A 14,331-nucleotide genomic window follows, 5' to 3' on the forward strand; every position below is an offset into this window, starting at 1 on the left:
ACCCTAGAAAAGGAGGCACAGTGAACTGGAGGTCGCGCGGATTGCTGAGGGCATCCTGGCTCCGAGCTGCTCTGCCAGCTCTGGGCTATCACTGGACGTTTATGTGAGTCTTGTTGAAGCCACTCTAACTTTGGCTCTCCCTTACTCACAGCTAATCCTAATCCCAACTGATACGTCAGGTTTCGACATCAGGGCTAAAGTGGCTTCATAAAATCAGTTGGGAGGCTTTCCATGCTTCTCCATGGCCTGCACCAGTTTTAACAGCAGAGCAGCTGTTTGCCCCCTAGAGCTTTGAAAGAAACCTGCTGTAAAACCATCTGGGTTGGTACCTTTGGTTTTTTGTTTTTTCCCCAATTTCTTCCATAGCCTATCATTTTATTCAGGTAACCTACCTTTGTTTGAGTTACTATGCACTTTATTGAAGTTTGCAAATCTTTTGGCAGGAAAGGTACATGATTTAATATTATAACTTTTTTTGGTTTTTGTTTGCTGCAAAAAGCTTTATTGTTTCCATCTGGTCCCATGCATGGGCGAGGGCTCCAGGGTGGTTAAAAGGAGGCCTGGCGGTGTCAGGGGCAGGCTCAGGCAGGTGTCGCCCGTCGTCTCGATGAGTTTCACCTGCTCACCCAGGAAGCGGTTCTCCAGGAGCCGCGGAGCTGAGGGCCTGTGGGGGCAGAGCCCAGGGTGCAGGCTCTTCCCCAGGGCCACCTCATGCTGGTCTTGCACCTTCAAGAGACTCCCACGCCCTTGACTTCTCGGCCAAGTCAGGGAAGAAGTGACACACCCTCCATGACGTCAGGGTGGAAACAAGCCCAGAGAGGTAGGTGTGGGACCAGGCGGTTCACGGCGTCTCTGCCTCGGTGTAGTGATTCTGACGAATCTGGGAGCTCTTGGTCAGCAATCAGGAGTTAAGCTCAGAAAACGTGTCGGCTGGTCTCAGGATGGCTGAGGTGGTTCCGAAGGTGGTGGCTGGAAAAGAGGTTGGAGGGTGGTCGGAGGCCCTGGGTCTGTTCCATCCAAACGCTGCTGAAGCAAGAGACAGATCCTGGGGACAGCCAAGGGCACTGCTAATATTAGAATTCTGATTGGGCTCCTTTTAATCTGGTTGTTCCTAGTGTTATGTATTTTTTATTTTGTTTGGTTAAAGATACTCCAATTGAATTAGTCTTTTCAAAGTACCAACTGATGGACTTATTTATAAATTCTCCTATAGTGTTTTTGCTTTCAAATGAATTCTTCCTTTTATCATTATTCTTTCCTCTCAATTTTTTCCCCCGACATTTAGTCTGAATGCCTGACTCATTAGTTCTTGTTTTCTCTGGTGTAGTGAGAACATTTAAGGCTATGGATTTGGCTCTGGCTGCAGCGCTGGCCATAGTGCAAAGCTGTCCCCGTACAGTCCGCTCGTTTTCACTAGGTTTAAAAGGGCCTGTAAAAGTTGTTTTGGTTTCCTCCTTGATGAATGTTCTATAATTTACAAGTGCTTAAACTGAATTTGATTTTCCTTTTGGTATTAATTTCTAATTTTATTGCACTACAGGGGAGTATATGGCTTGGGCAATTTCTACTTGTTAAAATTTTATTGAGATTTTCTTTCTTTGTGGCAAAAATACATAATTCCTGAAAATTTTCTATGGATTAAAAAAATATGTATTTTCCGTAAGATATAAAGGAACATGGTAGTGAAAACTTTAGGAAGTCAATGCTCATTTCTTAAATTTGATCTTTTTTATGTATTGGGTTTTGAATTTGGGTTTTCTTAATGCATACTGATGCGGAAACTCTTTCTTTAAATAAGTATTAAAGATTTTATTTTTCTGCTCCTTTCCACTGTGAAGTCTGAGAGCACCCTTTTCTCGGTGTCTCGGGCAGCAGTATGTTTGGGCTACTGGCCCCGCCTCCCCAGGTGGCCCCATCAGTGGCTGCACATCTGCACACAGAAAAGCTTGTCCTTGCCTGGCCGGGCGTGGCTCAGCGGTTGAGCGTTGACCTGGGATCCAGGCGATCAGGGTTCGATTCCTGGTCAGGGCACAGGCCCGGGTTGCGGCCTCGATCAATGACTCTCTCATCATTGATGTTTCTCTCTCTCTCCCTCTCCTTTCCTCTTTCTGAAATCAATAAAGATATATTTAAAAAAAGAAGAAAAAAAAAAAAAGCTTGTCCTATTCCTGTCACTTAGGACCCAGAAGCTGTGATCTTGAAGCGCTCGTCCTCCACCAAGGTGGGAGACGGGGACCCTGAGAAAGGAGTGACATCCCACCTCGTGGGGCCCTGGTCACCAGCCCTGCGTCTCAGGAGCCCTCCTCTCTCGAGCTGCTGCTCCACAGCTGTCACACCGAGCCTCCCACCACAGCAGGGCCTTGTCGAGGGGACCGAACACAGGCCTCTTCTTGGGAGAAGACAGCCAGTGCAGGTCACAGGCAAACCAAGCGTCTTGGTGTCCTCTGCAGCCCTCGTCTTGGTCAAGCAGGTGCTCCCCCCAAATCTGGTGAGAGTCTTGAAGGAACAAATTATGTCTTTGCAGTCTCCCAAGTAACTAACTGAAAACCCAAAGTGTGTTTTCTGTATGTTACACAGAAAGCTTCAGTGGGACTGGCTGGGTTTGGGGATGAAACACCCGTCAGAATCCTGCCTACGGGCGGGGCCAAGGCATTCCTCTTTCACCAGGACAGTCACAGGAAAGCACAGGGGGGTATCCGGATCCTTGCTGAGTTGTCAATCCTCTTTGCCTTTCCCTCTTTCTTTGGAATGATGTGCTCTAGTGATGACCGCATTTCGTGTTAAGCGCAGTTGGATCAGCTTTGATTCTACAAATTAGGGGCCCTTCAGTTTCTGAGTAAAGTCGCATTCTCCAAATAAGCACTTGGAGAGTCTCAGACAATAGCTTTTGGTGGGCAGAGTGCAGAACACACAGGCCTGGGACCTACTCTCACCTCCAACTCAGACCCTCATGCGTGATTTTTTCCTACTCAGGTGGCTCATTTTGACAGCCTTGTGGTACAGAATTATTTATATTCAAAGATGGCCTTCCCTTCAGAGAGCATTTTCCAGGCATTTGTTCTGCTTTGCAATTTTTCATCTCCTCTTATTTGAAGTCCCAATGTAAGTGACCTTGGACAAGCTTTACCATGGAAACAGTTACCTTCACAAGTTTTCTTCCACCTTTTTGAAAACCAATTGGGAATTATGGAGAGTGGCTGGTGAAGACTGGCTCAGGACAGGCCCCCATGAACAAGATCACATGCATACCTTGGCTGTGGCTACCTGTTTCAGTTCCCCCTGTTCCTGGTCCATTTGTGGGATGGGGTCCTGCCTCCAGCGGCTATATCCACCCTGTAACATGACTGCACCTAGCTGCAAGGGAGTCAGAAATAAGTCCCTAGACAAGCGAGTGTAGGTTATGGCAACACAACCCTGTTTCTGAACAAGGAGGGGGAACAGGAGGGATTGTGGGAGAGCCTGGTAATCTGCTACAGCCCAATCACCACTGGCACATAGGGGTAAGTCAGCCTTAAAGTTTTTAAAGGGTAAGTCAGACTCAAGACTCAGGACTTATGAGACCCAATGGGGAAAACTGTCAGGGATCCACCTCCCACCAGCTATCAGAACAGGTGGGCTTGGGACAGGGACTCTGGACAAACTCGGGCATGATGCTTTGGCTCTTTTACATTTTTTAATTTTTTTAAAGAAAATCTTATTTTTATTGGTAAATGCAATAATATGTATAAATTTAAAAATCCCAGAGTTTGGCAATGATTCTTCTTTGGATGTGTGTGTGTGTGTGTGTGTGTATTCTTTTACATTTTATTTCTGATTTACCTCACCATTTTCTCTGGAACTCACAACATGGCTGAGAACTGGAGCCAGGCCCTGTTTCTGCTGGAGCTCTGATGGCCAAAATGTGTTCCTGCCTAAATGGACATTCCCAAAATAATAAACTCATAGTTCAGATTCTCCTTCAACTCCCCTCCTCTCCTCTTGCTCAAATGGGAGAACCTGACAACCCTGAGCCTCCAATAGTAGACACCCCAGTTCCAGCCAAGGCAGTAGCAGGATGGCTGCTGTCCAAGACACCCAAACATCTGAGTTTCCCTTACAACCACCAGTGCAGGTGTCTGGCCAAGATAGGGGAGGGAATGTCCAGCCTGAGGCGCTTGCCTGAGCCCCTCAGGATTGAAGGCAATGATAGAGGTGGCTGGGCTGTGGCTCCTCTTCAGGCAATAGTTACTCCCTAAGGAGAATACTGGTCGTAGTTTATATATCCACAAAATGGGTTTAATAAAGAAATTATATAGCAATACACATCTCAAACCACTTATCAAAATTCTCATTTAGTTTTCTTCATTAAAAATTATCTCTACCTTTGAAATGTCCCAAAAAGCACAGCCTCTTTTTCTGCTACGTTGAAAACATCAAAAGCAGGTCCTTGTTCATGTCACGTGAGCATGAAGAGATCTATGAACTAGGGTGGGTCCTGTGGGAACCAACCTCTCAGTGACTGAGTAAGCCGTCTCCCTTTCCCTGGTGAAGCCCTGGGATGAAGCCCTGCCTGAGTGGGCTGTTTGCCCCCAGCCTCACACCACCAGACACTGTCTGGGGACGATGGCTATCAGCCTGAGCAAGCCTTGCCCAAGCCAGTCCAGGCAGAGACTGGCAGGGAAGGCCAGGTAGCACGCAAAGCACAGGGCTTATTTCTGAGGACGTGTTAACTGGACCAATGGCAATGGCAGGACTGGAAGGAAGAAATGGGCTGTAACAGGCTCACCACACACAGTGAACCACAAAGGGGGAGGGGCTAAGGAGAACGTGGCTTCCGGCACGGACTCTGGCTGGAACACAGGTCCCTGGTGGGTCGGAGAGAAGCCAAGTTCATCAAGTCCAGGGCACTGTCCTGCACTGGCCAGTGTAGACAGGTCTTCACCTACCATCCTGGGTATGAGCCTTCTACTGACGGGAACCCACCCAACACTAGGCACGGACATTTGTGCCCCATGACATAAGCTGGCACTGAAGTGCATTCTGGGAATATGGCGGCACATGATTTTACACCAGGTCCTGAGACTTCAGAAATACTTCAGCCGTTGTCACCAAATCGCCTCACTCCTATGGGACACTCTTCCAGTTTTCTAAAAGTTTTAAAGTTATCATGAAAATGCAAGAGAGCCACAGAGCAGAATGGAATAAATGCCCCATACCTGCAGTGGAGGCCACTGGACACTCCTCCTCGGAGGGCATCGGGCATCTGCAGGCGCCACCAGCAAGGAGCTCCCTGCTGTCCCCAGGACCCCACTTTCCAGCAAGGCTCAAACTGCTGTTACAAGTGTCCGCTCCTAAAGAGCAGCCGGGAAGCGTAAGAAATTTTGCTTTCTGAAATGATCTTGCCAACATTAGGAAATCCCGATGAATTTCGAGGAAAAGGTCTGAAGAGAGGTGCCTGCCGGGAGCAGGAGTCTCGAGGAAACGAGGAGGAAGGTGACTGTGATCTGAGGGCCAGGCCCATGTCTGGTGCAGTCACTGAGAAAGGTGGTCTGTGCAGGCAGCTCCCGGGAAGGGTGCCTGCAGCTGCACCTCCACCCGAGGCTCCCTCCAGGGCTCCCTCTTGGGCTACATCCTGCAGAGCTTCAGCGGGAAGTTCTCCGTGATGAGGTGGTCGCCGTGAAGCAGCACAACGATGTTAACCTCAAATTCTGAGAAGACAAAGGGCAGGCTTCAGCTCACGCCCTGAGCTGCAGACACCAAATGCCAAGCCCTCCGCAGGCCCAGCGCTCTGAGCAGCAAGGGCGCTGGTGCTGTGGGGCTCCTGTATTCCTGTCACCTGTCCATCACCGTGAGCTCCCCCGAGAACCCAGGAGACGGCTGCACTGGAGTCTGACGCCTCCAGCACTTGCTTCTCACCTGGAAACAGGAAGGTATTGGTTTCCCCAACCACTTCCCTAGAATCTTCTGGAACCCTTTCAATGCACTTGCGTACACTCCTTTGCTTTCACATTCCCTACAGTTCTTAATGGAGTGGACTCCAGACCGGCCTACAGCTGTTTGGGTACTTGTGGAAACAACGGTCGGCAAGGCACTCGGTTTACTTGTACCTCTGGATGTTGTGACTTATCTGAAACACCTGCTCGAACATTTGTCTCTGACCTGTCAGCAGACAGGGTCCCTTCTCCACCAGCTCCTTAGCGGCTACAGGTGAGCTTTGTGGATGAAGGGCAGAACCTGAGCGCCGAGGGCACCACCCTGCTCTCCAGGCCCCTGGTGCCTCTGGATTTTGCTCTGTGGGCATATATTACCTATTCCATAATCATAATACGTTTTTTGAGAAAAATCGTGGTACCTTGGCTGGGATGAAATTTGACCAACATCATCTTTCAGGCATTTCTGATGACGTACTCAAGGGGCTCCACATCAAATTGTGCTCTGAGCCCCCCGGCAAGCTGAGCTCCAGGACCCATACCGCACGGAGGCACACAAAGGTCCAGGAAGTGCTCAACTTTGGTGATGAACTGTACTTACTTAAACTTAAATTCCATTATTTGGAACTGTTTATAGTAAAACCAATTATTTTCTCTGGACTAAAAATAACATACCTTAAAAGACTGAGGGGGAATATGACATTAATACAACGCACTGGCTTTAGGGACTGACTCTCCATTTCTCAGAGAATCCGGCCTCACAGCAGAAGCTACCAAACCTCATTACTCTGCTCTACCAGTGAGCCTTGGCCACGACGCCGAAGCTTGTCCCCAACAAGCCCGGGATTCAGGATGACTGATGCTCACAGGGACTGTCACATGTGTGGGTCTCCAACGTGACCTCCATGCACAGCATGGCTTGTCCCTTGCTGTGCTAGTTCCCTTCAGTTTACCGTCCCCTGCCCTAGCCCACACTGACATGGTTACTGGCATTTTCCTGGGTAACACCACAAGTGCCTTCAGAGCTGGGACTGCTCGCTGCAGACACCCCACCCCAGCCTGGCAGCTTCTCAAGGAGCTTTCATGGAGTGGCTAAAGGACGAGTGCTGTGAGCTGTGCCTGACCCAAGCAGATCATGTGTCTGTCCCAGGCACCGGTGGCCCTTTCTGTAGGCCATGGCCATCACACAGCCCCGGGCTGTGAGGGCTGGAGCCAGCACTTACCCACTTTGAAGTTGGTGGTCTCCAGTGTAGGGCAGGTGAACAGCCGGGGGAAGACCATGTATATTGGGACTGAGAGGCTCCGGCAAACATCGCCATCGGCAATCTGAATGTTCTGAATCTCTGTGGCATCGCGGGCATACCCTTCTGCGCACCCTGGGGAGGGAGAGAGCACCATGCAGTCAGAAAATAGGAAAACATCCAACAAGCAGATCAGGATGCTTTGTGACTCTGAGAGCCTGCATCGAAGCACTCCCCACTCCCCCTGCTGCTCTCCAGGACTCCTGAGAGACCCCTTCCCTCCACAGCTCCCTGTCCTCAGTCATTTATTGGGCTCCCACAGGAGGGCAGCGGGTAGGGCCCTTACCACAGGTCTCCACGCGGACCAGCTGCAGCTCTATGCTCTTGACGGCTGCCTCTGAGCTCTCCACCACCAGCTCTCCCGTGAGTGGCTGTGTGATGACGCAGTTGGTCGAGTTCAGATGTCCTCTGATGAGAAATTTGGGAAGCAAAGCTCTCTAAAACCAGACAGACAAAGATATCAGGACTGGAAATGACTCGACAGCCATGTAGGTACAAATAATGTCTGAAGAAGCATTTAAGGACAACTAGTCACACACATGCAAAAAAGTTTTTAAAAGATAGTCAACGTAGAAATGTTCTCAATAATACAATTTTGAAAAGTCGACACATTCATTTTACTTCAAGGAAGTGTAGAGAGAGCAGTGCTCTTCAATGCTTGACTGGAAACCTATGGCCTTTTCCCTGTGGACAGAGGCGACTGGTCCCGGGTGAGGGAGGATGTGAACTTAGGCAACTGCTCTGGGAGCCTTCACCTCTCGCTTGTCCCAGTCACTGAAGACAATTCAGAGTTTAGACCACCACTGTCCAGCAGAAACATAACGCAAGCCAGAAATGTGAACCACATATGTAATTTAATTTTTCCAATAGCCACATTTTAAAAATTAAAAGGAAACAGGTAAAATTAGCCAGTATATCCAAAATATTATCACTTCCCCATATAACCAATATTTAAAATTACAATGTCTACATTCTCTTTCTCATGCTGAGTCTTTGACACCCAGACCTTATGCTGCTCACAGCTCATCTCAGTTCAGACCAGCCGTATCTCAGTGCCAGTGGTCCCAAGTGGCCGGTGGCAGCCCTACTGGACAGCGCTGGTCTGGAACTGAAGAGCAGGGAGCTCTGGACCAGGGGGTCCGGAAGGTAGAGAGCTCAAAGAGTCTTCATTCAAGACAGAGTTCTAAAAATAACTAAAAGTAAAAGCAGCTACTTGTTTAGAAAAGTAGGCAGGAGCAGCAGTCTACATTAAAATCTTTTAAGCAAACGATCAAAAAGCTCTCCAGATCCATCTGAAGACACTCACCAAGCATCCCCTCTCCTCACACCAACATGTTAACACACATAAGTACAAATAACTCTTTCCTGGCAGAGCTATGGACCGCCACCTGAGGCCACCCCAGTGAGACATTTCTGAGACTAGGTGACTGACAACCACGCTCACCAGAGTTCACGGAATGCATCCTACAGCTGGCAGAGCTCTGAAAGCAAGTGTTCCTAGCAGGCCCTGGGCACTGCATCAGTCAGACCAGAGGTGGGGGTGCCCAGGGAAGGGGCAGTTGGTGAGCGCTCACAAGTAATGCATCAGAGGGTGGGAAACTGGCCGGGTGTGGCCTCTGGAGTTAGCGCTTATCCCAGGTGGCCCTTGGCTTCCTTCAAGGGGGACTTTCCACCAAGAAGACTTCCAAAGCACGCTGGGCAAGTGTCTCACGTCATTTATGGCCACAGTGTAGGAGTCCCTAGACCCAGAAGACAAGCTACCTGCATACCCTACCCTAAAAGAAAGCCTACAGGGCCAAGGCCGCCTCCTCCTGTACAGCAGTCCAAGTAAGGCTCCTCTGGTCAGAGTGTGTGTTTATACTCAGAACAGATTGTCATTTGGGCTAAGGACAGAGTCTAGTTAACAAGACCTAGATCCTCATATATAAACATAAACTAGTAACCAAGAATCAGTAAACACTTGAGGAAAATAAAAGCAGAAATGGAGGCACTCACTCTATAAACAGAAGACCCACCCCCTAAGCAGCAGCTTCAATACAGGAGACAGAGATGACAGGTGCTGTGTCCACAATAAAAGAAGGGGCCATCTTGAACAAGGAGTCATGCTTAGAAATGAATCTCAGTGTTGTTGAATAAACAATCCAATAGAAGGGCCAAATATTCCCTGACGAGCAAATCAGTGAGCTGGAAGACTGAGCTAAGAGCTTCTCCTGTGCTGCATCCAAGAAATGATAACAGGGAAGTTCCCAGGGCTGAAGGAAGGTTCAGCCTTCAAAATGAATGAGACCACCAATGCCAGGCACACGGACTAAAGCAAGACCCAAACCTGGGCAAGTGCTTTGAAATTTTAGAGCACTAAGGAGGGGAAATGTTGGAAGTTTTGTGGGGGAGGAGGGGTAAGGGAGAGGGAAAAGAAACAGATCAGCTCCCACAAATCTGAGGGCCAGATTGCAGTCAGTATCACTGAGTACTAGAAAACCAGGGAACTATTTTTCAAAGTTCTAAGAGCAAATGATATTAGAACTGGAATTTTCTAGCTAGACTAGGATTCAAGTGTGGGAGCAAAGTAAGATATTTTCCAGACATTCAAGGATTTATGTTCATTCCTCACCCTTTCTGAAAGAATGACTCTAGGATGTATTACAGCTAAACAAAAAATAAATTGAAAAAAGGAGAAAACATAAGCGAGTAGAATCAATGGTGAGCAATGACCATGGTAAAACTTACAGTTAAAGCTAAGGACTGTGACTGTGATGCTTCAGGGCCTTTGAGGAACTGGTTTGTAAGCCAATAAAGACTTAACATTAGGAAAAATAAAACTGATGACAAGCTGGAACTTAGATTTCAAACATAACAAACAAGGCGGTGTGATGGGAAGAAAATGCAAAAATGTTGCAAATCTTCTGCCAGAAAGTGCTTATTCTCAATGCTGTTATTTAAATTTATTTCTGTCCATGCATGTTTGAACACTTACAGGTAACAAGTAGAAATGTACAGATAGAATTTTAGAGAAAAAAGGAGCAAACAACACTAAGAACAGAAAAGAAACAAACCCTCACAACCTTAATAAATGAGACTAAAGATGGGAAAAAGAAACAATAAAGTACACCAGAGGGTACAGAACAAGATGTAAGGAATAAAATGTGACAGCTTTCAAAATGAAAAGAATGGGTTACATTCCTCTACTAGAGAGACTGTATTTCAGCAGATCCGGCGAGATGCTGTTTACCAGGGATACCTGCAGTAGCCTGTACCTCTCTGCTCAACGCCTCTTCCTCACTCCAGCTCTCTTACCAGTTTTGTATCATTTAGATTCTTCAGAACTAAGAAATATAAACTTATTCTAAACAACTTAAGAAAAAGTGGGTCTAATTGGGATGCCACTAGGGAGTTCTCAGGGCAAGGTGAGGTCTCAGCAGCAGAGTTGGGGCCCATCTCTACCCACCCACTGTCCCTGTGAGCTTCTCCACTCAAGGTTCAGGTTCCTGCAGGAGAAGAGTCTGATTGGCCCACGGGAGTTGTGTACGCTCCAGAAACTGGAGAAGGCAGGGATGGTAAATGAACTTTCTGAAAGGCTGCCTATGACACAGCCCTGCCTCAGCTGTGGCTCCGAGGGACGAGGCCAGCATCATTCACGTGCCCCAGTCCCAAGCTTGCCTTCAACCCGACTCATCAAGAGCGTCTAGAGAGCAGAATGCGGGCCAGGGCAAGGAAGAAATGCTGTGTGCGTGGATGAGAAGAGGCAGGTGGCCGAGCATAGGTGGTGGGGACTGGTGCTCAGGGAAGAGAGTCTCTAACCACAGTGCAAAACTAGGAGAAGGTGTAAGAAATGAAAAATATTACCAGGTATATAAATATTTCTCAGGTATATCCTGAGAAACCTTTCAAAGGTAGTAGTCTCCTAAGTAGTTTCTGAGTTTAAAAAGAAATCAAAAGAGAAAACCCAGACTATTTGGGTATAGACGATAACCAGGAATTTCCTCTCGATACCCAAGCAAAGAACAATCAGGCAACAGTCTGTCCGTGGGATCCAACTGCTAAGAAAACATCCCTGGCACTCGGGTGTGAAGACACGTTACCTCTTTGACATTCTGCAAGGTTTCAGGGGTTATGGTGAAGTCCACGGGACTCGGAGTCAGTTTCCCCTTCTGAGGCTGAAACAGGAGGTAAAACCAAAATCAGTGGCCTGAGGGCAAGAGTTCTGCAGGTCAGACTTCTCCTTCCCTTTTACAGAAAAGAAGGGCAGCATATGAATCAGGAGAACCTGGTATGAAGTCAGTATACTGGGGTTCTGAACACAGTTCTGCCAAAAAACAGTGTTGTGTTCTATGTCTAAGTTCTTCCTCCCTGTGACTCAGTTTCCTCATCTGTAAACCGAGGGGACAGACTTCTTAATCTCAAAGGCTCTTGCAGGTCCAGAATTTAAAATCAGGTTTAAGAAACAGAGTGGTATTACTGGGAGATATTTTAGACCTCTTTCTCAGAATTAGAGCCAACACCAGTGTATTTATGATATGCCACTAAATCTACTGGTGACCCTACAGGGTACTGTAGCTGTCACTGGCCCCACTTCAGACAGGACAGTGAGGCACAGAGAACGTCAGTGGCAGAGCCAAGGTGCAAACCCAGGCTGTTGGGCTCCAACGCCAGTATTGTCAGCCACTCGGCTGTACAACTGTCTACCTAGAGGACTCAATCCTATAAAATAACTATAAATATTACCATAATTAACAGTGATCATCTCCACACTACAGAGCCACAGAATCCACCAACACAGCCAAGCTTCAGAAGGGCCTGCCTGGCGTCCTTCACTCAGGGCCTGGGACCCAAACTCCAGTCACGCCCAGGTGGCAGGGGAGCCACATGGAGGAAGGCACTGACCAATCTGCCAAGTTTACTCATTTAACAAAAGCTCATTCTAGGGCATATTCTTCTTGAATATATTCTTTTTATTAACAGGGTCACGAATATATTCTTTAGTGAATATACTCTTCATCACAGGACATAAAAGGACATTTAACTTGTCAACTACAGGTCACATGACCTACAAGGCTGCACACAACTCTTGAAGGACACGCAGTGAGAAAAAGCTGGGGGCGGGGAGGAGCCCAGACAGCTCGGCCATTGCTGACCACTCTCAGGGGACCAAGGACAAGGCTCTGCAGTAAGGAGTGGGCCAGGGGGCCTCACTCCGGGCAGGGTGCTGATTTGGGCTCATTCTTCACAAAGTTGGAGGCTCCTTTTATTAAGGACATAAAGGGTATATGTCTTTTTTGGGGCATAATCTGCATTTAACAAATTTTTGTTTTGTTTCAATTTAAAGACACAAAAAAGGGAAATATCCATCTAAATAACTTTAAAAATACTGTAATCATATTTTATACAAATGCATACATTTTATCACTAATGGAGGCACTTAACCACTGTGATAATTAAAAATTTACAAAGAAGAAACTACAGAGGTTGGAAGTCCTAAAAAGTAAAGAAAATGATGCCAATGAAGGATATAAGGGATTTTGCCAACCTTGTGCATGAAATACTTAAGTCTTACATTTTAACTTAAGTCACTATTAAAGTACCCATGCACATTTCATAATACTGTAAAAGAAATGCAATTTCAAATTCTCCCCAGGGAATCTAGGACTATGAGCATGACTCTCTGCTACCATGTGTCACCCTGAGGGCAGGCACTGCCAGTCACTGCCAGGTTCTGCAGGACCAAGGCCTAGCACAGCTGGGCTGCAGAGGACTCCCGAGAATTTACAGTCGCCTGGTCAGGGAGGAGGATCTGCTTCCCTAAGTTGACAGGTGAAAGGAATTTTTAAAGAACATTACATCACTGCAAACTATCAGCAGAAGGCGTTAGGACAATCCGCCCTGGCCCTCAGTGTCCCTGTGTGTGCCTGCTGTGTCGGCCGAGGAGGTAAGGCCATGGCTGCTCTTTACCAGGCTGGGCCATCCGAGCTGTTTGCCGTGCAGCCTTGAGGGCCGAGGCGAGTTCCTCCCAGGACAGAGTCAGCATGCTCACTGATGCTAAAGGTGGGTCCCTGGCTGGCACTCCGCAACAGGGGCACAAACCCCTCAGGTGCAGCACCATGTGGGCCCCTGGTGCCGCCCCATGGAACTCTGGGGGCAGGGAATGACACCCACACGGATGCTCATACTGCTGGCTGTGCCAGAAGGTCCCTAGCCTCTGGCCCAGGAGCCGCAGTGAAACAGTAAGAGGCTGACTCATCAGCCGGGAAGCAGTGAAAGCCCAGAGCCCTCGGGCAGCTTACCGCAGAGTGCACGATGAACTCGCAGGTCTTCATCAAGTCCTTGGCCAGCAGAGACCGTTTCATGTCACAGCGCAGGGTGTACTAGATGGAAAAGGCGGAGAGGAAAATGTCACTTTAGTGTAACTTGCTTTCATCTTGGAATTAGACTCAAGGGACAAGTCAGTATTTTAGGGAAACTTAGTCTAATTAATGTGCCTATGAAATCAATATACATAGTAGAGGGAATTAATGTTCACAAAGGCATGTCTATATTTAAAAAACACATTCCCACAGCCATACTGTGGCAGGAGCCACTGGAACAGGGGTGCAGGGTCCCACCCGCAGCACAGAGGAAGGCTGGAGTGGAGCAAAAGAAAGAGCAGGCACTGAGAACAGAAGCTAGTTCACATCCAGTTATTTGTCCTACAAACAGCACAACTTCTCTGAGCTTCAGCTTGCTGTTCTGTGAAATGGGGATCACCACCCACCTTCAGCGAGAACGAGGAGAGATACCGTGTGCTGAACACGGAGTACGGGCCTGGCACAGGGCTCTCGGACATGCAGCTCTTTTGTAGGAAGGGACAGAAACATGCAGCGAGGATGAGCAGCCCTGGAACAGCTCCAACACTTCAGGGACTAGTGAGCTGCTGCGCACTCACTGTCCCAGCAAGATCAGTGTCGCCCTGCTCGTGGGAGGGTGTGGTTCCCTGAAGAGAAGGTATGTGTAGGAACAATGAATAAAGCCCTGGGACTCTAGCTCTTTATATTTTAACCTGAAGGAGGAATAAAGAAGGGAAAGACTTTCTAAACTTTTATTTTGGAAATTTCAAACATCTACAAAAGCAAAGAGAAGAATGGAAGGAA

At 47.9% G+C, this 14,331-nt stretch overlaps 1 protein-coding gene across 2 annotated transcripts in view; it reads right to left on the reverse strand.

Annotated features, from left to right (window-relative positions):
• Positions 1-5,235: 5,235 nt before the first annotated feature.
• VPS26C (VPS26 endosomal protein sorting factor C) overlaps positions 5,236-14,331 on the reverse strand; it is a 30,904-nt gene continuing 21,808 nt past the window's right edge. For both annotated transcript variants that reach the window (XM_016220714.2, XM_016220710.2), the window contains 5 exons: positions 13,489-13,569; positions 11,290-11,364; positions 7,497-7,647; positions 7,133-7,285; positions 5,236-5,687 (listed from right to left, as the gene is read on the reverse strand). In XM_016220714.2, the coding sequence (XP_016076200.2) occupies positions 5,605-5,687; positions 7,133-7,285; positions 7,497-7,647; positions 11,290-11,364; positions 13,489-13,569 (543 nt within the window). In that variant the 3' untranslated portion in view covers positions 5,236-5,604. The remainder of the gene's footprint in view (positions 5,688-7,132; positions 7,286-7,496; positions 7,648-11,289; positions 11,365-13,488; positions 13,570-14,331) is intronic.

This window comes from Miniopterus natalensis, chromosome 6, assembly GCF_054644295.1.
Source record: "Miniopterus natalensis isolate mMinNat1 chromosome 6, mMinNat1.hap1, whole genome shotgun sequence".
NCBI classification, from domain to species: Eukaryota; Metazoa; Chordata; class Mammalia; order Chiroptera; family Miniopteridae; genus Miniopterus; species Miniopterus natalensis.